This window comes from Salmo salar, chromosome ssa08 (assembly GCF_905237065.1).
Source record: "Salmo salar chromosome ssa08, Ssal_v3.1, whole genome shotgun sequence".
Classification (NCBI taxonomy): domain Eukaryota; kingdom Metazoa; phylum Chordata; class Actinopteri; order Salmoniformes; family Salmonidae; genus Salmo; species Salmo salar.
The window spans coordinates 7,526,285-7,549,823 of NC_059449.1; the positions used below are offsets into that span (position 1 = coordinate 7,526,285).

At 42.4% G+C, this 23,539-nt stretch overlaps 1 protein-coding gene and 1 pseudogene across 2 annotated transcripts; both read left to right on the top strand.

Annotated features, from left to right (window-relative positions):
* Nucleotides 1–2,681: 2,681 nt before the first annotated feature.
* On the top strand, nucleotides 2,682–12,605 carry LOC123744190 (beta-1,4-galactosyltransferase 1). 2 transcript variants are annotated; one of them, XM_045722700.1, is made up of 6 exons: nucleotides 2,682–3,272; nucleotides 4,907–5,142; nucleotides 10,678–10,865; nucleotides 11,072–11,194; nucleotides 11,566–11,670; nucleotides 11,915–12,605. In XM_045722700.1, the coding sequence occupies exons 1-6, from the start codon at nucleotides 2,900–2,902 to the stop codon at nucleotides 12,045–12,047; spliced, it is 1,158 nt and encodes a 385-aa protein (XP_045578656.1). In that variant the 5' UTR covers nucleotides 2,682–2,899; the 3' UTR covers nucleotides 12,048–12,605. The 2 variants fall into 2 exon arrangements, with proteins under 2 accessions (XP_045578656.1, XP_045578657.1); XM_045722701.1 differs by lacking the exons at nucleotides 2,682–3,272; nucleotides 4,907–5,142 and adding an exon at nucleotides 7,955–9,964.
* Nucleotides 12,606–14,334: 1,729 nt separating this feature from the next.
* On the top strand, nucleotides 14,335–16,046 carry LOC123744167 (beta-1,4-galactosyltransferase 1-like; annotated as a pseudogene).
* The last annotated feature ends 7,493 nt before the right edge of the window (nucleotides 16,047–23,539 follow it).

The following is a 23,539-nucleotide window of genomic DNA, read 5'->3' on the forward strand; positions in this document are numbered from 1 at the left end:
CTTGAGGTAGAAAATCTCATGATAAGCTGTAGATAACACTATCTACCAAGAGAAGACTGCACTCAACGAGCTCTATAAGGCCATAAGCAAACAAGAAAATGCTCATCCAGAAGTGGCGGCCCTAGTGGCTGGGGACTTTAATGCAGGCAAACTTAAATTCGTTTCACCTCATTTCTACCAGCATGTCACATGTGCAACCAGAGGAAGAAAAACTCTAGACCACCTTTACTCCACACAAAGAGACGCATACAACGCTCTCCCTCGCCCTCCATTTGGCAAATCTGACCATAATTCTATCCTCCTGATTACTGCTTACAAGCCAAAACTAAAGCAGGAAGTACCAGTGACTCGCTCAATAAGGAAGTGGTCAGATGATGCAGTGCTACGCTACAGGACTGCTTTGCTAGGATAGACTGGAATATGTTCTGGGATTCATCCAATGGCATTGAGGCGTATACCACCTTAGTTAACGGATTCATCAATAAGTGTATTTATGACGTCGTCCCTACAGTGACTCTACGTACATTTCCCAACCAGAAGCCATTGATAACAGGCAACTTCCCCACCGAGCTAAAGGCTAGAGCTGCCGCTTTCAAGGAGCGGGACACTAACCTGGACACTTATAAGAAATCCCTCTATGCCCTTAAGACAACCCATCAAACAGGCAAAGATTGAATCCTACTACAACGGCTCTGATGCTCGTTGGATGTTGTAGGGCTTGAAAACTGTTACGGACTACAAAGGGAAACCCAGCAGCGAGCTGCCCAGTGACGTGAGTCTACCAGACGAGCTAAATGCCTTTTATGCTCGCTTCGAGGCAAGCAACACTGAAGCGTACATGAGAGCACCAGCTGTTCCGGACGACTGTGTGATTAACCTCTCCGTATCCTATGTGAGCAAGACCTTTAAACAGGTCAACATTCACAAAGCCACGGGGCCAGACAGATTACCAGGACGTGTACTCAAAGCATGCACGTACCAACTGGCAAGTGTCTTCACTGACATTTTCAACCTCTCACTGCCTGAGTCTGTAATACTTACATGTTTCAAACAGACAAAGCTCATCACTAAGCTAAGAACCCTGGGACTAAACACCTCCCTCAGCAACTGGATCCTGAACTTCCTGATGGGCCGCCCCCAGGTGGTAAGGGTAAGCAACAACACATCTGCTACGCTGATCCTCAACATTGGGGCCCCACAGCAGTGCATGCTTAGTCCCCTCCTGCACTCCCTGTTCACCCACGACTGCGTGGCCAAACACAACTCCAACACCATCATTAAGTTTGCTGACGATACAACAATGGTAGGCCTGATCACCAACAACGATGAGACAGCCTATAGGGAGGAGGTTAGAGACACCAGGACAACAACCTCTCTCTCAATGTGAGCAAGACAAAGGAGCTGATCATGGACTATAGGAAAAGGAGGGCCGAACAGGCTCCCATTAACATCGACGGGACTGAAGTGGAGCGGGTCGAGAGTTTTAAGTTCCTTGGTGTCCACATCACCAACAAACTATCATGGTCCAAACACACCAAGACAGTTGTGAAGAGAGCACAACAACACCTTTTCCCCTCAGGAAACTGAAAAGATTTGGCATGGGTCCCTAGATCCTCAAAACGTTCTACAGCTGCACCATCGACAACATCCTGACCGGTTGCATCACAGGCTGGTATGGCAACTGCTTGGCATCTGACCATAAGGCACTACAGAGGGTAGTGCGTACAGCCCAGTACATCACTGGGGCCAAGTTTCCTGACATCCAGGACATATATATTAGGCGGTGTCAGAGGAAGGCCCGCAAAAATTGTCAAAGACTCCAGTCAACCAAGTTATAGACTGTTCTCTCTGCTACTGCACAGCAAGCAGTACCGGAGCGCCAAGTCTAGGACCAAAAGGCTCCTTAACAGCTTCTACCCACAAGCCATAATACTGCTGAACAACAAATCAAATAGCCACTCAGACTATTTACATGACCCCCCTTTGTTTTTACACTGCTGCTACTCGCTGTTAATCTATGCATAGTCACTTTACAAATTACCTCGACTAACCTGTACCCCACACATTGACTCGGTACCCATAGCCTCATTATTGTTATGTACATTTCTTGTGTTACTTTTTGATTGATTAGATGTTTTTTTTTAACTTTAGTTTATTTAGTAAATATTTTATTAACTCTATTTCTTCAACTGCGTTGTTGGTTTAAGGGCTTGTAAGTAAACGTTCCATGATAAGGTCTACACATTTTATTTTATTTGATATATAAACCCTTCTCATAAAACATTATCAAGGTTTACACATAAAGTAGTGTATACGTCGCTTATGCTGGTATTGAATTTAAAGTTTTATTAAATCCAATTATTTTCAAATGTAGGCCGATAGCGTCAGAGAACAATTAGAATAGCCCTATAGGCTAAAACGTTTTCTAAGGAAAAAAATAGCCTACCTCACAGGGATCTATCTGGTCGTTCTCCTGGAGTAAATTCAAATTCAAACATATCCCAGCCTAGGGACTTGCAAATTAATAAAGACTACTAGGCAAGTACTACATAATGACTATGTTTTGGGCATTTTATTGAATAGTTTGCTAGTGCAGTTGCCTAGTAGGCTATGATTTCCTCGTTGTGGCTTTTATTATAGAGGAAGCCACAGGTCCATTGAATGTCATGTTACTGCCAAAAAGTGTAGTACACAAAGTTCATTCACTCTCGGGAGCCTACGACAACTGATGGTCACAGCCACACAGTAGAGGAGAAAAATGATCTTACCTTGTCTTTTTGCTTGAAACTATACTGTTTTGTGCCAAAAAATAGAGTATTTTTAAATTGCTTTTTCAATACGGTCGGTGGGTAAACGGATATGTATTTGTCACTACAGTTCGGCATATGACAGCCGCATTATGCTCGACTCATCTCTCAACTTTAGGCTGCGGAAGAGAGGCTGCACCGTGGTTGTAGTTTTAGGTGTTATTAACCTCTTAGTGGCTTTATTTTATTTAATGGGTTACTCGAATGGGTTGTCAGCAAACAAACAAATAAAGACACAGACGCGAAATGAAACAGCTTTAATTACCGTGACACTTCAAGATAATGGACAACACGACCTTAATAACAGAGTTGTAATATTGCGAACTCCGAAGTTTCAGGATATACATTTACCCAATGCAACTACTACAACTACTACTACTACTACTACAACTACTACTACTACTACTACTACTACTACTTTGTGGAATAAGTTTGAAAAATGTTCTGATACGTCTCCACATCTGGGTAAGTAGGCTATGATTTGATCAATTAATTTTAATTCAAGGGCTGGTATTTAATCAAACATGCACAGCAGAAACATGGCATTATATTGCATTATACATGTAATTGTTATAAACATGTAAAAGGACTCTTTATAACACATTAGCAGGCTATTTCCATGCTGATTTTTTCTCCAATTCCTCTGTCATGCACATATGGACTGTATTTGTTTCCCTAATCAAGCATGGAACCTGAATCCAGATAGTTTGGCCTCCCAAGGAAATACATTAAAACTTTTGATATTTAATCGAACTGTTTGGCCAAAAATAACAAGGAAATGAGCATGCTGCATATCCTTGAAATATATATAATTATCAGCCATAACATTCATGGGATCATTCTCTGGGATCTTCTCCAAACATACACTGAGTACACCAAACATTAGGAACACCTTCCTAATATTGAGTTGCAACCCCTTCGCCCCATTTGCCCTCAGAACAGCCTCAATTCGTCAGGGCATTGACTCTACAAGGTGTCTGACTCCAATGGCTGGATTTCCTCTGGGTGACAGGAAACTGTTGAGCATGAAAATCCCAGCAGTGTTGCAGTTCTTGCGCCTGGCACCTACTACCATACCCCGTTCGACACTAAAAAATGTTGTCATGTCCATTCACCCTCTGAATGGCACACATACACAATCCATGTCTCAGTTGTCTCAAGGCTTTAACCTGTCTCCTCCCTTTCACATAAGTGACATCGATAAGGGATCATAGCTTTCACCTGGATTCACCTTTTCAGTCTATGTCATGGAAAGAGCAGGTGTTCTTAATGTTTTGTAGCCTGGCACAGTTGCATCAAACATTGTATTATGTAATTATAAATATATGATATAGTTGTGTATCTCATATTAGGCCTATATTTCCTGGCTTTAACTATAAGTCAATATGAGGAAAGATCTTTCGATTTATTTCATGTTTAAGCTGAGCTGCATTGTGAAGTTTGCTCTCTGTTGCTGAAAATAACTATATGTTCTGTGTTCAGCTCAATCATGGCTCGGGGCAAATACTTTCAGCAGCATAGACCATACTTTTTGGGGGGGACGAGATAACACATATTTCCTCTTAACCCCTGAACTGCCTGTTGCAAAGAGACAAGCATGAGATATCCGTTAAGTCAGCACCATTTCCTGTGGTTCTGGTTGTATCTGTGTGTCAAATCAAATTTTATTGGATCACGTACACATGGTTAGCAGATGTTATTTCAGAGGGGTTGGGTTAAATGCAGAAGACACATTTCAGTTGAAGGGATTCAGTTGTACAACTGACTAGGTATCCCCCTTTCCCTTTATTGCAAGTGTAGCGAAATGCTTGTGTGTAGTGAAATACTTGTGATATCAATAAGGGATGCAATAAGGGATGCGTCCGTGTGTGTGTGCGTGTGTGCATGCGTGCACCTGTGTTTGTGAGTGTGCATGCATGCGCGTGTGTGTGTGTGCTCTATTTTTTTTACATGAGGTCAAAGGCTGAAAACTTTGAACAAAGAGAGAGCGAGATGGAGGCGTGAAGGCAGAAAGTGAAAAGGAAGTGAATGTGGTTAAGGAACAGGAAGAGGTGTGTGAGAGTTTATGACCCAAGAGATCTGTTTCTCCTGACCTGCAGTTGGGCCTCTCAGGGTGGAGTTCTCTACGCCTGTCAGCTTGGACACAGTGAGGAAGGAGAACCCAGGTCTGCAGGAAGGAGGTCGCTACAAACCACATGACTGCGTCGCCCTCCAGAAGGTTGCTCTAATCATCCCCTTCCGCCATCGTGAAGAGCACCTCAAGTTCTGGCTCCACTACCTCCATCCCATCCTTCAGCGCCAACAGCTGGACTATGGTGTCTATGTCATCAATCAGGTAAAGCCAGAGAAACCAGTCTAATCTCTATGCATGACTGGTTTCATCTATTCACTGAACTAGCCTTTCAGAGTCTGTCTGAACAAAGAAGACTACTCAGTTGTCATAAATTTGTTTATTCATGCCTAGAGTTTTCCACACAAGTAACCTCCCACCCTTCATTATAGATAACAGGAAGAATGTTAACCTCTCTGGTATCAGTGGGACACTAGCGTCCCACCTCGACAACAGCCAGTGAAATTGCAGGGCGCCAAATTCAAACAACAGAAATCCCATAATTAAAATTCCTCAAACATACAAGTATTATACACCATTTTAAAGATACACTTCTTGTTAATCCAACCACAGTGTCCGATTTCAAAAAGGCTTTACGGCGAAAGCACACCATGCGATTATGTTAGGACAGCGCCTAGCCACAAAACACCATACAGACATTTTCCAGCCAAGGAGAGGACTCACAAAAGTCAGAAATAGCGATTAAATGAATTACTATCCTTTGATGATCTTCATCTGGTGGCACTCCCAGGACTCCATGTTACACAATAAATGTTCATTTTGTTCGATAATGTCCCTCTTCATGTCCAAAAACCTCAGATTAAATTGGCGCGTTATGTTCAGTAATGCATTGTCTCAAATAACATCCGGTGAAACTGCAGAAAGCCAAATGAAATTACAGAAAAACTCATCATAAACATTGATGAAAGATACAAGTGTTATACATAGGATGAAAGATAAACATCTTGTTAATCCAGCCGCTGTGTCAGATTTCAAAAAGGCTTTACGGCGAAAGCAAACCATGTGATTATGTTAGGACAGCGCCTAGACACAAAACACCATACAGACATTTTCCAGCCAAGGAGAGGACTCACAAAAGTCAGAAATAGCGATTAAATTAATCAGTTACCTTTGATGATCTTCATCTGGTGGCACTCCCAGGACTCCATGTTACACAATAAATGTTTGTTTGTTCGATAATGTCCCTCTTTATGTCCAAAAACCTCCGTTTTGTTGGTGCGTTTAGTTCAGTAATCCAAAGGCACAAAGCACGCTCTCAACATCCAGACGAAAAGTCAAAATAGTACAATAAAAGTTCGTAGAAACATGTCAAACGATGTTTAAAATCATTCCTCAGGTTGTTTTTGTCATAAATAATCAATAATATTTCAACCGGACAAAAGCTTCGTCAATAGAAAAGGAAAAACAAGAAAGGCGCGCTCCCAATCACGCGCTGGACTCATGTCTGGAAATTTCCACTGTCCACTCATTGAAAGTGCTGCATCTCCCTCATTTTTCAGAGTAAAAGCCTGAAACAATGCCTAAAGACTGGCCATATGTGGACGAAGCCATAGAGATAGTGAACTGGGTCCTAAGTCTTTGTATGGTGGATAGGCTTTCAATGGAAAAACAGCCTTTCAAAATAATAGTATTTCCTGGATGGATTTTCCTCAGGTTTTCGACTGCCATATCAGTTCTGTTATACTTACAGACATTATGTTAACAGTTTTGGAAACTTTGGAGTGTTTTCTATCCGAATCTACTAACTACATGCATATCCTAGCTTCTGGGCCTGAGTAGCAGGCAGTTTAATTTGGGCACGCTTTTCATCCAAAATTCCGAATGCTGCCCCCTACCCTAGTGAAGTGTGTCGCAACATCCCCCCCTCACAGTTACAAATCATTACTCAGGGTCTTTAAACCGACGCTGAATCTCAATAGCCTATCCTTGATTCCTTGTGTCCTCTCCTGCAGTCCTTCACCCTCGCTTCCTACAGAAAATGTAAGAGGGACGAAAGAAGAGGAAACGTAAATGTACGGAACTACGAAATGATAGATTTGTAAGAAGTGCGACATTTGTGAGAAACTAAGAGAGCTCTGAGAGAGACACTGAGAGAGACACTGAAACAGGAGATAGACAGACATCCAGCTCCAGCCCCCCAGCTCTCCAGCCCCAGCGCCCTTCCACACAAGCCCAGGCCTGTTCTTTAAACACAGACATGGTTCAGCTGTGAGTTGAAGTTTATACTCACTATCTATAAACCACCAGCTGTCCTGCTGTGTTTCTCACAGATAATCAGAGGGCACAGCCAAGTCACCGTGATGAACAAATGGAAGCCTTCGGTTTGCAAAACAGTTTGCAACATGGAGTGTCTCAATCAAATAACCATGATCCCTGATGTGATGTCATCAAGTATGAGTTTATTCTAATGTATTGTTTTAAAGGACAACATGTCTTACTGTAGGTAGGATAAGAGGAACTAAACATGGTTGACAGACAGCCTCTATTTCCTGATTGTGTGGTAACTCAGGTCCATGTATTGCTGTTGGATGGTTTCTCCCGTGGGCAAATGTTTGTTGGTTTAAGTCAACAGATTTAGTCATTGTTAAAGGATTTCAGACACAGCACCTTGCTGTCTTTGTGTCTTTGTGAACAGGTTATTGTCTTGTAAACCAATTAGAAATCAGATATGGCAGTATGAGCGCCAATCCTACACTACTGGAAGAGAAAAGAGTCAATGGCACGCTATAGAGCGGCAAAGCTGTTTGACTGCATACCGCTGACAGCTTCTCTCTTTCTTTTTATTCTTCTCTTTCCTCCATACCTTTCCTCCTTTCCACCACATCCATCACCTCAATGAACTCTCTGCCTTTCCTAACTTGTAATGATAAAGAGACAGAGGACTGCTTATTTTTTCTCCCATAGATAAAAACAAATAAATAAATGTTACATTAAAGGGGCAATCCACAGTTGAAGCAATAACAAAGCGGACTCCCTGCCTCTGTTTTAGTAAAAAAAAAAGGCCTGGAGAAATGTAATTACTTTTAAATTCGTAGATGGAGCTATTGATGCAAAGACTGATCATCCAAGACATCAACATTATAGTTTTAAGCATATTTTCAGGCTATGCATTTACAATGTTTACAAACATTGGAGTAAAACCAGCTTATATTTTGGGTTCTGATGGGGTATGAAAGTTGAACTAAGCTCAAAGGCATTTATACGTTATATTCTTCAAGAATCAATCTATCGTTAATTTATAAGTACAAAATTGGATGTAGCAACTGCAGATTGCCCTTTTAAAGCATGAAAATGGTCAGGTATAGTAGCCTTCAGGATATAGCAGGTATCTCTAATTATGAAGATTAAACAAAGGCAACTGATTAAAGCAATTGTAGATGAGAGGGCATGCTTTTTTAGCACGGCTGTGCTGCGATCACAGGTACGAGGCGGATCCGAGTGCCGTAGATCAGCGCAGTCGTGATAAATAAGTCGTTTAGCACAACCTCGAGTCAACAATTGCTTTTCTACAACGGGTTACCAATTAGATAAAACACTTGATTTTGATATGTATTCATAGGCTACTATTTCATCCCTCAATGAAAATATAGGCCTAGTCCTGACACAAATCTTGGTTGCTAGCCAAGCCGGCTGGTCGTTCATTCTATCCGTTTAGGTTGCCAGAGCCGTGACCCAGTCGTGAAGTCTTTTTGTTCCATATCAATGATTTTCCCTGACATAGAACATTTGCTCTCCTGTCAGGACCCTGTTCAGAGGTGCTAGCCAACTACACAGCAACACAGTCACTTCAAACGGAAGCAGGAAAGACCGCAAACTAGCTGCATTTAATTTTGTTTGATTCATGATTTTGACGGGCTGAGAAAATATTTTGTCTCGTTTGTCTCGTCCTGACACGATAATCCTCGTTGGGACAGTGGAGATAGAATTTAAACAAATGTCAGAGAGAAAGACGGCAACGTTTGTACAAACCCCCGTGGTTGCAATCCAAATGTAATGCCTCGATCAGACCGACATCGTCATTGCGTTTTGGCACACCAGAAGTACATTCATTTCCAATGGAACGCTGCGTTTGCCTCGCGCTCTGTGTTCTGTGTTGTGCATACGTTGGATTTATCCAACGTATGCATCAACTTGTATGCATAGACTTGACAGAAATAGTAGCAAAAGGGGAATGTTGAACTTTTATTGCACACATATAGAGTAACAATTTTGGATTACATAATGGGAAAAGTTTGACTACAGAATATATTACACAGCATTGATGTAAATCGCTGTCGGTCTGATTGAGGCGTTACGCTAGAAGCACGGGAGATAATGTCTAAATGCTTTTTATAGTGGAAATCAAGTTAATGAATGGCCTGTCTGGGCTGATGGTACAGTGGATGCGCAGTGATTTCTCTGATGGAACAGAAAGCAAGATGCCAATTTTTGTATTATAGGCTTACCCGTGCTAAACTGATCATTTAGTATGGCTTAGACCGCGTCTCAACCAATCACAAAGCTTGTTTTGACCAACCTGTTGCTCAGAATTGTAACTTTAGATTTATTTTGTTTAAATAATCAAATTCAATATTATTTCATTTTTGTGGTGTATTTGGATGACAGAATCATCACTTCGGCCCTAACTGTCAGCTGATGACTACCACACATTGATAGTGAACAGTAGCCTACTCCTATGAAGATGACATTAACAGTGTAGAGGAAATAACTGTGTCCTTACATGACTTCTACAGGTTCTTCCTGTTCTTTTCTGACATTTCTTAAGGGGAAGTCCCTTGCTTTTTCTATTTAGTGTATTGCATGATGGTTGTGCAAATATTGTTTACTTTCCTCATATGAGATAAGGACAAAACCTGTCTGGGGCTCCTAGGATCCGGTTTCGCAGACACACATTAAGCATAGTCCGAGACTACATTTATTTTTAGACCAGGACTAGGCTTAATCTGTGTCCAAGAAGAGGGCCCCTAGTGACTGTCTTTTAGAAGGTGGTGCGTTGACCTGAAGTAATCTGTAAAAGAAAAAAGTAGTGAGTGCGGACCTTCCTTTTTTCTAGTACTTTGCTCATATGCTAATGACAATGTGAAGTTAGCTGGCTGTTGGGAAAGAGAACTGGCTTGAATGTGCGTTGCAGCTCAGTAGATCTTCAGGCTGTCAGTGACTTAGAAAACTGGTCTGCTTGCTTTTTTTATTTATTTAACTAGGGAAGTCGGTTAAGAACACATTCTTATTTACAACGATGGCCTAACCCGGCCTAACCCTAAACCGGACGATGCTGGGACAATTGCACACTGCCCTATGGGACTCCCAATCACAGCCAGTTGTGATACAGCCTGGAATCAAACCAGGGTCTGTAGTGACACCTTTAGCACTGAGATGCAGTGCCTTAGACAGCTGCGCCACTCGGGAGCCCCTTCTCAGTAAATCTTTAAATAGTTTACCCAACAATGGAAGATCTGTGACAGCTAAGAAGAAAAAAAAACGTTCTATGCCTGTGATGTGGTTGTCCCACCTAGATAACTGTAGTCGCTCTGGATAAGAGCGGCTGCTAAATGACTCAAATGTAAAATGTAAGAGTAAACCAACTTGAAATCAATTTGCATATACTGGAACTTTTTTCAAATACCATTTTTGATGAATTAAACCTTTTCTAAGGACAAACTTTATTCAATTATAAGTGAATATTTGGCAAATAATTTAGCGTGACCGATGTTTTGAAAATTACTGTCATTTCTTCATTAGGATGGAGACAACACATTCAACAGGGCCAAGCTGATGAACATTGGCTATGCTGAGGCCCTGAAAGAGTATGACTACGACTGCTTTGTGTTCAGTGACGTGGACATCATCCCCATGGATGACCACAACACCTACAAATGCTTCAGCCAGCCCAGACACCTGTCTGTCTCCATGGACAAGTTTGGCTTCAAGTACGGCACAAAACTCAACCGACAACTTCTTTCTAATGCATCATCATCATTTTGTTTAATTGGGACTCTTCCTCAATTCATACTATGAGTACATAGCTAGAAGAGTTGTAAACAAGTATATCTACTTATGCTTAGCCTACCCTTTTCATTACTTGGCTCTTTGTATGGGCCAGGTTAGAAATATTTTGTCTTTGTCTCATCCATAGGTTGCCCTATAACCAGTACTTTGGTGGTGTCTCAGCGTTAAGTAAGGAGCAGTTCCTTAAAATCAACGGCTTTCCCAACAACTACTGGGGCTGGGGTGGTGAAGATGATGACATTTTCAACAGGCAAGACAGTGCATTCCAACCCAAACAGACTTTTAAAGCATTACAGATGAGCCTATATTAAAGTCAGACTTGGCAAGGGGACATCATCACTTTCTAATGTTACCGATGCATTGTATAATGTTCATGCAAAACACAATATATCCACCAGGGTGTTAGGGTCAGTCAATTCATGAACTAAACTGAAATTGCAGGGTTTTTTTCCCCAAAAAATTTATAAACTGAAAAGGAGAAGCTATTTCCTAAAAAAATTGTCACATTTTTTACTTAAATCACTTCCTGAATTGAATTACAATTGACCCCAACACTAAATTCCACAGTATTTCCAACGTGTATGCAAAGTCCATTATAATAATAAACTCTGATTTCCACAGGGTGAGCTCCAGAGGAATGTCCATCTCTCGTCCAGATGGCGAGGTCGGGAAATGCCGGATGATCCGTCACGAGAGAGACAAACTGAACAACCCAAATCCTCAGAGGTAAAGCTTTAGATTAGAACAACCACATTCAACATGTTCCCCACAATGTTGTATCTTTAAAAAGATCATTTAGATTTTAAGGGGAAAGTTTTTATTTCTTTATGATAGCATCAGCATTGTTACTCAGCCATCACAGCCAAGAAAATATTGGCTATTGTATGGCCCCAGAATTGACATATCAGTGCATCCCAAATATCTTCATATGAGGATAGTAGACTGATAAGTCGTTTCCTTTGCATCGCAGGTTTGACAGAATACAACGCACGAGACTGACGATAAATACCGATGGGATCAGCTCTCTCAAGTACGAAGTCGTCAAAGTGGAAAAGGATGCTCTGTTCACGAAAATCACTGTAGATGTGGGGAAAACTCAGTGAAAGTTGATGAATGTTAGTAGTTGTTTTGCACATCACTTATCACAAGGTGGTGGGCAGAGAAAGCACAGCGGAACCATGGAATGCAGTACCGAGAATGCTCTGAATTCTCCGGAACACGTGTATTTATTGTGGAAACCAATGGATAGCACTTGGATAAATAGGATGGCACAACAAGACCTCATAAATATCAGAGTGGATCAAAATGTTTGATCAACATGTTTGACTTTTAATGGCAGTACAAAAGGGAAGGCGTGTGGGACGAGGAAGTTATTTTGTATATCATTTGTAATGAGTTGTCTTTGTGTAATTCTGTAAGGGAGAACTACTTGGTTTAAATGTGTATATAAGTTGTATGAATATGCATATAGTTAATGCGTATTTTTTATATGGTTTCTTCTTTCATTTTCGGCTAAGATATTTGAGATGATTATGGTTTAATATATTTTTTGCGGAAATGTTTCCCATGTTTGAAACTGTGTGAAAGGTCTTAATCACAATCTAAAAGCAACTATTGGTTTGGTTACTTATATATGTTTCTAAAAACACCAGTTGATAACACACTTGTTTTCTGTGATTCTGTACATTCACTACTACATTCACTACATGATCACTTCCATGCTTCTTTACATTCAAAACCTGTTCAATACCCGTGACATGATCCCTTCCATGCTTCTTTACATTCAAAACCTGTTCACTACCTGTGACATGATCCCTTCCATGCTTCTTTACATTCAAACCCTATTCAGTACCTGTATGAATGATCACTTACATGCTTCTTTACATTCAAACCCTATTCAGTACCTGTTACATGAATGATCACTTCCTTGTTTCTGCAGCATACAAATCAGTCGGGAACAAACATACGACTTACCATCACTATGCTGTAGTATGTATGTATGGTCAGTCTCAGTCTGTATGGTCAGTCTTTCCCCCGTCACCTCACAAATTGGAACTTGACCATATAACTGGTTGTGATAAAAGTCTAGGTGTGATAAAAGTAGGTCTTGTAAGACTTGTTCAGTTGATTGTGATGTCAAGAAAGCAGAGCAGTGCGTTATCACAGATAGACCTCTCACCGACAGTTTCAGGTTGGATATTCGACGGATATTCACCTGTAGTTTTCCTTACGTCCACCAACAGCAGTTAGGGACCTTCAACATACTGACAAATCAAATTTTTCAACTTTAACCATTACTCCTAAAACTTTCAAAATGGGTTGTAGCTAACCCGATGGCATAGACACACATTGCACACACTTTTTTGTTGTTGATTTACATCTCACACTATTTTAAATGATTTATTTACATTTTTGAATTTCAATAGCTCATTGGTCATATGACCTACTGACTTCAAACAAGGTTCAGAATGTCCACTGATTACCCTTCTATATTGCACACCCTTTAGTTTGTCCATTTTCATCTCACAAGATTTTACAGGAATTTTTCCAAATTTCAAATTTCAATAGCTCCTTGGTCATGTGACCTACTGACTTCAAACAAGGTTCAGAATGTCCACTGACCACCCTTCTATATTGCACACGCTTGTTTGTGTACTGTAAAATCACATGGTGTAACGTACATTTTTAATAGTTTTACATTTCAATAGCTTGGTCATGTTAGTTACACACCTAAGAAGCGTGCAGTGGATATACACCCATATTGCATAACCTCTAGTCATGTCTCTTCTATATTGTTGTACATTAATATTAGTTTGACAATTAGGGGGTTCAGTCCAGTGTTGTTTACCCTTTTCTTTAATATTTATCTATCTATAATAATTGGTAGTTCTAAGTACCTATTTTCCCTGTTTTGTATTTTGCTACAGTATTTAACAGCGGTACACAATAGGAGAGAGACAGATAACATCTCCTTTCATTGTTAATATCAACCATAAAGGAAAAGGGCAAAGTACGAGAGTCATGTGTGGAGGTCTAGCCCGGGGATGGTAATAGAGGGGAGGTAGGTGAGGCGACGTTGGCTCCCTCTGCTGGGAACACGGGAGCTGGGCACCCCGACACGGACAGCTCTAAGTGGGGATAGTTAGAGGAAAGTGCCAACCAGCCGTGGAGGCCAAATAAAAGGATCACGGTGGCAACACCGCGAGAGGGAACGGGGGAGAGACCAACACCAAGCCACAGTCGAGAAGTAGGACCGAGCCTAACCCAAGTAATTTTCTTTGTAACGTTTTTTTTGCGGACTAAAACCTCCCTGTCTCTGTGTCAATCTCTGCAAGCTCAACCCAACACCCCACGGTTTACCACGCATGTTATTAATTGTCCAAAGCAGGGATGGAGAGTGAGCTAGTAAGGTAGGCTGCAGTGGGTTTGCTGGTCAATACATATACTGAACATGTAACCAAACAAGGTTCAGAATGTCCACTCAGTGGGCCTACACATTGCACACCCTTTAGTTTGTCCATTTTCATCTTGCATGTTTTTACAGGAAATGTTCTAAATTAAAAATGTCAATAGCTCCTTTGAATACATCCCGGATTGAATACATCCCTGAAACTTCTTCATTTCATACCTTCGGAGGCACAGCACGACAGAACAGGAAACTATAATATATCATAATATAGGACATTTAGCAAACACTTTTATCCAAAGTGACTTAGTCATGGATGCATAGATTTTGTTGGCCCCAGGAATCCAACCCACTATTCTGACATTGCAAGCTCCATGATCTACTCACTGAGCTGCAGTGGATCACCAACGGAGAGCCCATCAAGTCCAACGCCTCAACCACTTGGCTATCACAGCTGCTAGTATAGCTAGCATATCTGTATATCTGATTGAGCATATCGATTTTTTGATTGTCTTCGTCTCATCCATAGTTTACCCTATAATCAGTACTTTGGCGGTGTCCCATCGATGAGTAAGGAGCAGCATCGTGAAAATCAACGGCTTTCCGAGCAGCTACTGGGGCTGGGGTGGTGAAGATGATGACATTTTCAACAGGTAAGAAAATGTTTAACCTCATAAACATGTACCACATCGTAACTCTTGACCTTACTAACTTTTGCCTGCTCATAAAATCACATGATGCACACTGGATGATGTCATCAGTATCTCAGGATGATGTCATTGGAAACACATCTTTCACTTAACACTTATCTTTTCGACTACAAAACATAGAAACCTGCCGTTGTCTCATGTTATGTTGACATTGCGGTGGTGCTGGAGATCCTCTCCAGCATTTTGTTTTTAAAAAAGGGTGATTTTTTTCCCTTTTAAAATCAATTTAATCAAATTCCTTTCACTGGTCTTATTTCCATAGGGTGAATAACAGAGGAATGTCCATCTCTCGTCCGGACGGCGTAGTCGGAAAATGCCGGATGATCCATCACGAAAGAGACAAAAATAACAACGACAATCCTCAGAGGTAAAGCTTTAGAACAACTGCGTTCACTAAGTTCCCCCTCAAGTTTTGAACTACAACCTGTTCCCTAACTATACTCCAAATGTTGATGACAGTTGATTATTTTGCCCTGCAGGTTCAAGAGAATAGCTCATATGTTAAAGACGATGGATACTGATGGCCTCAACTCTCTCGAGTGCAAAGTTGTCGCAGTTGAAAAGCATGACCTGTTCACAAAGATTACAGTAGATGTGGGGATGCCACCCAAAGATAAAGAAGACATGGACAAAGGATGAATGAGGAAGAGATGAACTAGCAGGGCCGGATTTTGGGCCCCGGGGCAAAACAGCGAATTTCCTTAAATTAAACACTATTCAAACAGAGAACAGGAGATGATTGTGGACTACAGGAAAAGGAGGACCGAGTACGCCCCCATTCTTATCGACGCGGCTGTAGTGGAGCAGGTTGAGAGCTTCAAGTTCCTTGGTGTCCACATCACCATCAAACTAGAATGGTCCAAACACACCAAGACAGTCGTGAAGAGGGCACGACAAAGCCTATTCCCCCTCAGGAAACTAAAAAGATTTGTCATGGGTCCTGACATCCTCAAAAGGTTCTACAGCTGCAACATCGAGAGCATCCTGACTGGTTGCATCACTGCCTGGTACGGCAATTGCTCGGCCTCCGACCGCAAGGCACTACAGAGGGTAGTGCGTACGGCCCAGTACATCACTGGGGCTAAGATGCCTGCCATCCAGGACCTCTACCCTCTGTAGTGCCTTGCCGTACCAGGGTGTCAGAGGAAGGCCCTAAAAATTGTCAAAGACCCCAGCCACCCCAGTCATAGACTGTTCTCTGAACATACCTAATTAATAGGTGTCTGTATGTAGCCTCACTACTTTCATAGCCTCGCTACTGTATATAGCCTCGCAACTGTTTTTCACTGTCTTTTTACTGTTGTTTTTATTTCTTTACTTACCTATTGTTCACCTAATACCTATTTTGCACTATTGGTTAGAGCCTGTAAGTAAGCATTTCACTGTTGTATTCGGCACACGTGTCCACTGACAACATTCCACAGGCCACAAATCAACAGCCTGATCAACTCTTTGCGAAGGAGATGTATCGCGCTGCATGAGGCAAATTGTGTTTTTTTCAAAGGTATCTGTGACCAACAGATGCATATCTGTATTCCCAGTCATGTTAAATCCATAATATCCATAATACATTTATTTAATTTGCCTGATTACCGATGTATATGTGTGTAGCACACTGACTCCCTGGAACATGTTGAGAGTTCAGGTTGTGCGCCAACTGAGACATTAAAATACCATGCGCTTTGCGATTCGCAGACCAGGTGGCGTCAGCGTGCATAATCTGCAGCTGGATGCTTCTCAAAAAAGGTGCTATCTAGAACCTAAAAGGGTTCTAAAACAGTCCCATAGGAAAACCCTTTGAAGAACCCTTTTTAGTTCCAGGTAAAACCCTTTTGCTTTCAGGTAAAACCTTTTTGGGTTCGATGTAGAACCCTTTCCACAGAGGGATTCTACATTGAACCCAAAAGGGTTCTACCTGGAACCAAAAAGGATTTTCCTATGGGGACAGCCGAAGAACCCTTTTGGAAGCCCTTTTTCTAAGAGTTTAGATCTGTACATAGGGGAAACATCACCCCAAGCTGAATTCACAGACGGTTTTGGTTTAAGAAGCAGCACATACATACACTACCGTTCAAAAGTTTGGGGTCACTTAGAAATGTCCTTGTTTTTGAAAGAAATGACATTTTTTGTCCATTAAAATAACATCAAATTGATCAGAAATACAGTGTAGACATTGTTAATGTTGTAAATGACTATTGTAGCTGGAAACGGCTGATTTTTAATGGAATATCTACATAGGCGTACAGAGGTCCATTATCAGCAACCATCACTCCTGTGTTCGAATGGCACGTTGTGTTAGCTAATCCAAGTTTATTATTTTAAAAGGCTAATTGATCATTAGAAAATCCTTTTGCAATTATGTTAGCACAGCTGAAAACTGCGGTCCTGATTAAAACTGGCCTTCTTTAGACTAGTTGAGTATCTGGAGCATCAGCATTTGTGGGTTCAATTACAGGCTCAAAATGGCCAGAAACAAATACATTTCTTCTGAAACTCGTCAGTCTATTCTTGTTCTGAGAAATGGAGGCTATTCCATGTAAGAAATTGCCAAGAAACTGAAGATCTCATGCAACGCTGTGTACTACTCACTTCACAGAACAGCGCAAACTGGCTCTAACCAGAATAGAAAGAGGAGAGGGAGGCCATGGTGCACAACTGAGCAAGAGGACAAGTTCATTAGAGTGTCTAGTTCGAGAAACCGACACCCCACAAGTCCTCAACTGGCAGCTTCATTAAATAGTACGTGCAAAACACCAGTCTCAACATCAACAGTCAAGAGGCGACTCTGGGATGCTGTCCTTCTAGGCAGAGTTGCAAAGAAAAAGCCATATTTACATTTACATTTACGTCATTTAGCAGACGCTCTTATCCAGAGCGACTTACAAATTGGTGCATTCACCTTATGATATCCAGTGGAACAACCACTTTACAATAGTACATCTATATCTTTTTTGGGGGGGGGTTAGAAGGATTACTTAATCCTATCCCAGGTATTCCTTAAAGAGGTGGGGTTTCAGGTGTCTCTGGAAGGTGGTGATTGACTCCGCTGTCCTGGCGTCGTGAGGGAGCTTGTTCCACCATTGGGGTGCCAGAGCAGCGAACAGTTTTGACTGGGCTGAGCGGGAACTGTGCTTCCGCAGAGGTAGGGAGGCGAGCAGGCCAGAGGTGGATGAACGCAGTGCCCTTCTTTGGATGTAGGGACTGATCAGAGCCTGAAGGTACGGAGGTGCCGTTCCCCTCACAGCTCCGTAGGCAAGCACCATGGTCTTGTACCAGATGCGAGCTTCAACTGGAAGCCAGTGGAGTGTGCGGAGGAGTGGGGTGACATGAGAGAACTTGGGAAGGTTGAACACCAGACGGGCTGCGGCGTTCTGGATGAGTTGTAGGGGTTTGATGGCACAGGCAGGGAGCCCCGCCAACAGCGAGTTGCAGTAATCCAGACGGGAGATGACAAGTGCCTGGATTAGGACCTACGCCGCTTCCTGTGTGAGGCAGGGTTGTACTCTGCGAATGTTGTAGAGCATGAACCTACAGGATCGGGTCACCGCCTTGATGTTAGCGGAGAACGACAGGGTGTTGTCCAGGGTCACACCAAGGCTCTTAGCACTCTGGGAGGAGGACACAATGGAGTTGTCAACCGTGATGGCGAGATCATGGAACGGGCAGTCCTTCCCCGGGAGGAAGAGCAGCTCCGTCTTGCCGAGGTTCAGCTTGAGGTGGTGATCCGTCATCCACACTGATATGTCTGCCAGACATGCAGAGATGTGATTCACCACCTGGTTATCAGAAGGGGGAAAGGAGAAGATTAATTGTGTGTCGTCTGCGTAGCAATGATAGGAGAGACCATGTGAGGATATGACAGAGCCAAGTGACTTGGTGTATAGCGAGAATAGGAGAGGGCCTAGAACTGAGCCCTGGGGGACACCAGTGGTGAGAGCACGTGGTGCGGAGACGGATTCTCGCCATGCCACCTGGTAGGAGCGACCTGTCAGGTAGGACGCAATCCAAGAGTGAGCCACGCCAGAGATGCCCAACTCGGAGAGGGTGGAGAGGAGGATCTGATGGTTCACAGTATCAAAGGCAGCAGATAGGTCTAGAAGGATGAGAGCAGAGGAGAGACAGTTAGCTTTAGCAGTGCGGAGAGCCTCCGTGATACAGAGAAGAGCAGTCTCAGTTGAATGACCAGTCTTGAAACCTGACTGATTTGGATCAAGAAGGTCATTCTGAGAGAGATAGCAAGAGAGCTGGCCAAGGACGGCACGCTCAAGAGTTTTGGAGAGGAAAGAAAGAAGGGATACTGGTCTGTAGTTGTTGACATCGGAGGGATCGAGTGTAGGTTTTTTGAGAAGGGGTGAAACTCTCGCTCTCTTGAAGACGGAAGGGATGTAGCCAGCCTTCAAGGATGAGTTGATGAGCGAGGTGAGGTAAGGGAGAAGGTCTCCGTAAATGGTCTGGAGAAGAGAGGAGGGGATAGGGTCAAGCGGGCAGGTTGTTGGGCGGCCGGCCGTCACAAGTCGCAAGATTTCATCTGGAGAGAGAGGGGAGAAAGAGGTCAAAGCGTAGGGTAGGGCTATGTGAGCAGGACCAGCGGTGTCGTTTGACTTAACAAACGAGGATCGGATGTCGTCAACCTTCTTTTCAAAATGGTTGACAAAGTATCAGACTGGCCAATAAAAGTATCAGACTGGCCAATAAAAATAAAATTATAAGATGGGCAAAAGAACACAGACATTGGACAGTGGAAGATTGGAAAGTGTTACGGGCAGACGAATCTAAGTTTGAGGTGTTTGGATCACAAAGAACATTCATGAGATGGCTTGACGCCATCTGTCAAGCATGGTGGAGGCAATGTGATGGTATGGGGGTGCTTTGGTAGTGGTAAAGTGGGAGATTTGTACAGGGTAAAAGGGATCTTGAAGAAGGAAGGCTATCACTTAATTTTGCAACACCATGCCATACCCTGCTTAATTGGAGCCAATTCCTCCTACAACAGGACAATGATCCAAAACACAGCTCCAAACTATGCAATAACTATTTAGGAAAGTAGCAGTCAGCTGGTAGTCTGTCTATAATGGAGCGGCCAGCACAGTCACAGGATCTCAACCCTATTGAGCTGTTGTGGGAGCAGCTTGACCGTATGGTACGTAAGAAGTGCCCATCGAGGGGAACAAAATGGCGCTGTAGAGAGAACACGGTGTTTCAGCGAGCTCACGCGGTATTCGTAAATGTATATTCTTACATTAATCTCCTAGCTTGAAAAAGTGGTAGAATTGGCTAAATAAGTTACCCTACAATGAGTCTTGGCGACTATTTCTCAAAAATCTCCGACAACATTCCCAACAGAGCTACTAAGAAGTCAACCAAAACCGCCATCCATGTAGATGCGCAGGAGGAGCTAGCTAATGTTAGCGAATCTAACAACATTGCGGATCCAGGCACAATGGACCTGGTGATTCAAAGGATGACGGATAACATTACTAAAGTGATCGATGTTAAGATAAGAACGGTCCTGGAAGCAATAGCAGGCCATTCAGCTGAACTACAGAGGGTTGTCAAACGTGTTGATGAGGCGGAAGGAAGAATTGCTACTGTGGAAACTTCAACTACATCCATGGACACTAAGATAAAAGCACTTGAGAAACAGGTGCGCGAAATGGCGGAGCACATTGACGACTTGGATAATCGAGGACGCAGATGCAATATACGTGTTGTGGGACTCCCGGAAAATTCTGAAGGGACACGTTCAGTAAATCTTTTTGAGGAATGGATCCCTGGCTACCTACAAATGGACACTAAGGCTGGTCGTGTGAAGCTAGACAGAGCACATCGCTCTCAAGCACCGATACCCGGTCCCAATCAGCGCCCACGACCAGTGGTTATAAAGTTCCACAACTTTACCGACAAGCAGCGCGTCATGGATGCGGCTAGAAACATCGGTTCTGACGGTAGTCAACGTAAAGGTCCAAAGGTCTCATTCTTCAATGATTATTCCACAGCGGTTGTACGAAGGCGCAAAGCGTTTGATGAGGTGAAGGCTCGACTCAAGAGAATGAAGATCGACTACGCACTGCTGTACCCGGCCACATTGAAGATTATGGTCAACGGATCGCCTAAAAAACTCTACACATCTGAAGAGGCTGCTGCGTTTATTGACTCTCTCAGGTAAATAACCTTAAGCTGCACCTCCGCAGCATTGGATAACGTCTTATCTTATTTTTTATCTGATCATGAAACAGTGGTGTAAGTTCTCATGTGCTCCTGTTCAGTAATATTCGTATCGTTATTATTTTTCTTGCTAAAGTAACTGCCGCCGTAGCTCAGACTGAGATATGTGTGAACCTATATTGGTGCCCAGGCTTGGTTTTAGGTGGAAGAGCCTCAATCTTCTTCTATTGATTTTAATTTCCACATATATAAAGGATGAGGCTATTGAGTGGCAATGCGGACTTAAGAGTCTACATTGGAAAGTTGAAATCCCCTGCATGTTAGCTAGTGGGAAAACCCCCTTTTGGATCTTTTCATGTTTAATTTTTGGGTTTAGTATAGTTCGAGTTCAGGGTTCATATCGTTTGTTTACGCTCAGTGAGATAGAGGAGAGTTCAACACATGGAAAAAGGTACCACCCCATTTTTACAGTAGGATTCAGTCTGGATATTGAATGGTCAAAGCGCAATGGCAGGTAACAGACTACGTGTATGTACATGGAACATTAGAGGGAGCCATAACCCCATTAAAAGGAAGAAGGTACTGTCCTTTTTGAAAAAAGAAAATATTGATATTGCTCTGTTACAAGAAACTCATTTGAATGATAAGGAGCATCTGAAATTACAACAAGGGGAGGTTTGGTCAAGTGTTTTTCTCATCATTTACATTCAGAAGTAGAGGTGTAGCAATTCTTGTGAAAAAGAACCTACCACTTAAGGTCTTGAAGTGTGTGAAAGATAAATTGGGTCGCTTTGTTATAATTAATGGTACTTTACAAGGGCAGAGCATTTCCATAATGAATATTTACTTCCCCCCTGCCCACCCCCTGACTTCCTCACTAAGGTACTTCTAGACTTTTCAGAATTAAACTCAGACACTGCAGTGGTTGGAGGAGATTTTAATTGTTTGTTGAACCCCCTTATTGATAAGCTTCCCAGTGGTATAGCCTCACTCTCTCCTCAAGCTAAGTCACTTACAGCTATTTGTGATGATCTGGGGTATGCTGATGTTTGGAGAGCTTTTCATCCCTCCAACAGAGAGTTCACTTTTTTCTCTGGACCTCATGGATGTCAGACTAGAATAGACTACTTTTTTATGCCCAGGACGTCGCTGCAGTCGGTTTTATCCGCTAGGATAGAAAGCATAGTCATATCTGATCATGCGGAGGTGATCCTGGACATAAAACTCAACGGGGCATTCAATCAGTCAAGACATTGGAGGTTGAATACAACCATTCTTAAAGACCATACATTCACATCATATTTTATTACAGAGTTTAAAGCATTTTTATCTATTAACTCTCAATCAACAGATAACCCCTCACTCCTTTGGGAAACCTGTAAGGCGTACGCCAGGGGTCTGATTATGTCATACGCAGCCACTAAGAGGCGGAAAAAGCGTGAAAAGCAAAAAACACTAGAGGGTGAATTAGGAACTAAAGAGAAGGACTACATTAAAACTCCCACTCCTGCCCTATTAAAGGAAATATCAGTCATTAGATCAACGTTGGACTCCCTCCTAACACAGGACGCTGAAAAGAAAATGAGATTTGTCAAGCAAAAGCTATATGAACATGGCGATAAGCCAGGAAAGTACTTGGCGTACCTAGCTAAAAAGAGAGCTGACTCACAGTCAATTGCGGCTATTACTGATTCTGATGGCAGTCATTTATATGAAAATAAATTGATAAATGACTAATTTAAGAAATTTTATGCAAATCTTTATGCCTCAGAACTGCCAAATGACGCACCCAAGTTAATGGAGAACTTCTTTTCTAAGATTGAGCTCCCTACTATCTCCGAAGAACAGAGGTCTCTCCTTAATGCCCCTATTACTGAGGAAGAGATAATGTCCGCAATTAAGAATCTGCAAAACGGTAAGGCCCCAGGACCGGATGGGTTTTGTAGTGAGTTCTATAAAGAGTTCCATGGCCTGATCCTTGAGCCATTGCGTGATATGTTTAACCACTCATTTTCAAATGACCAGCTCCCCCAAACGCTGCGAGAAGCCAACATATCACTTATTCTCAAAAAGGGAAAATGTCCGGAGTCTTGTTCCTCGTACAGACCAATTTCCCTTCTGAATGTGGATAGAAAATTGCTTTCTAAAATTCTAGCCACAAGATTAGAGGACTCACTGCCACTAATTGTGAAAGGAGACCAAACTGGCTTCATTAAGGTACGTAGGTCATGTAACAATGTCAGACAGCTTCTTAATGTAATTGAAGTCTACCAACGAAGTGCTATGGATGGTCTTGTGCTCTCCCTAGATTCTG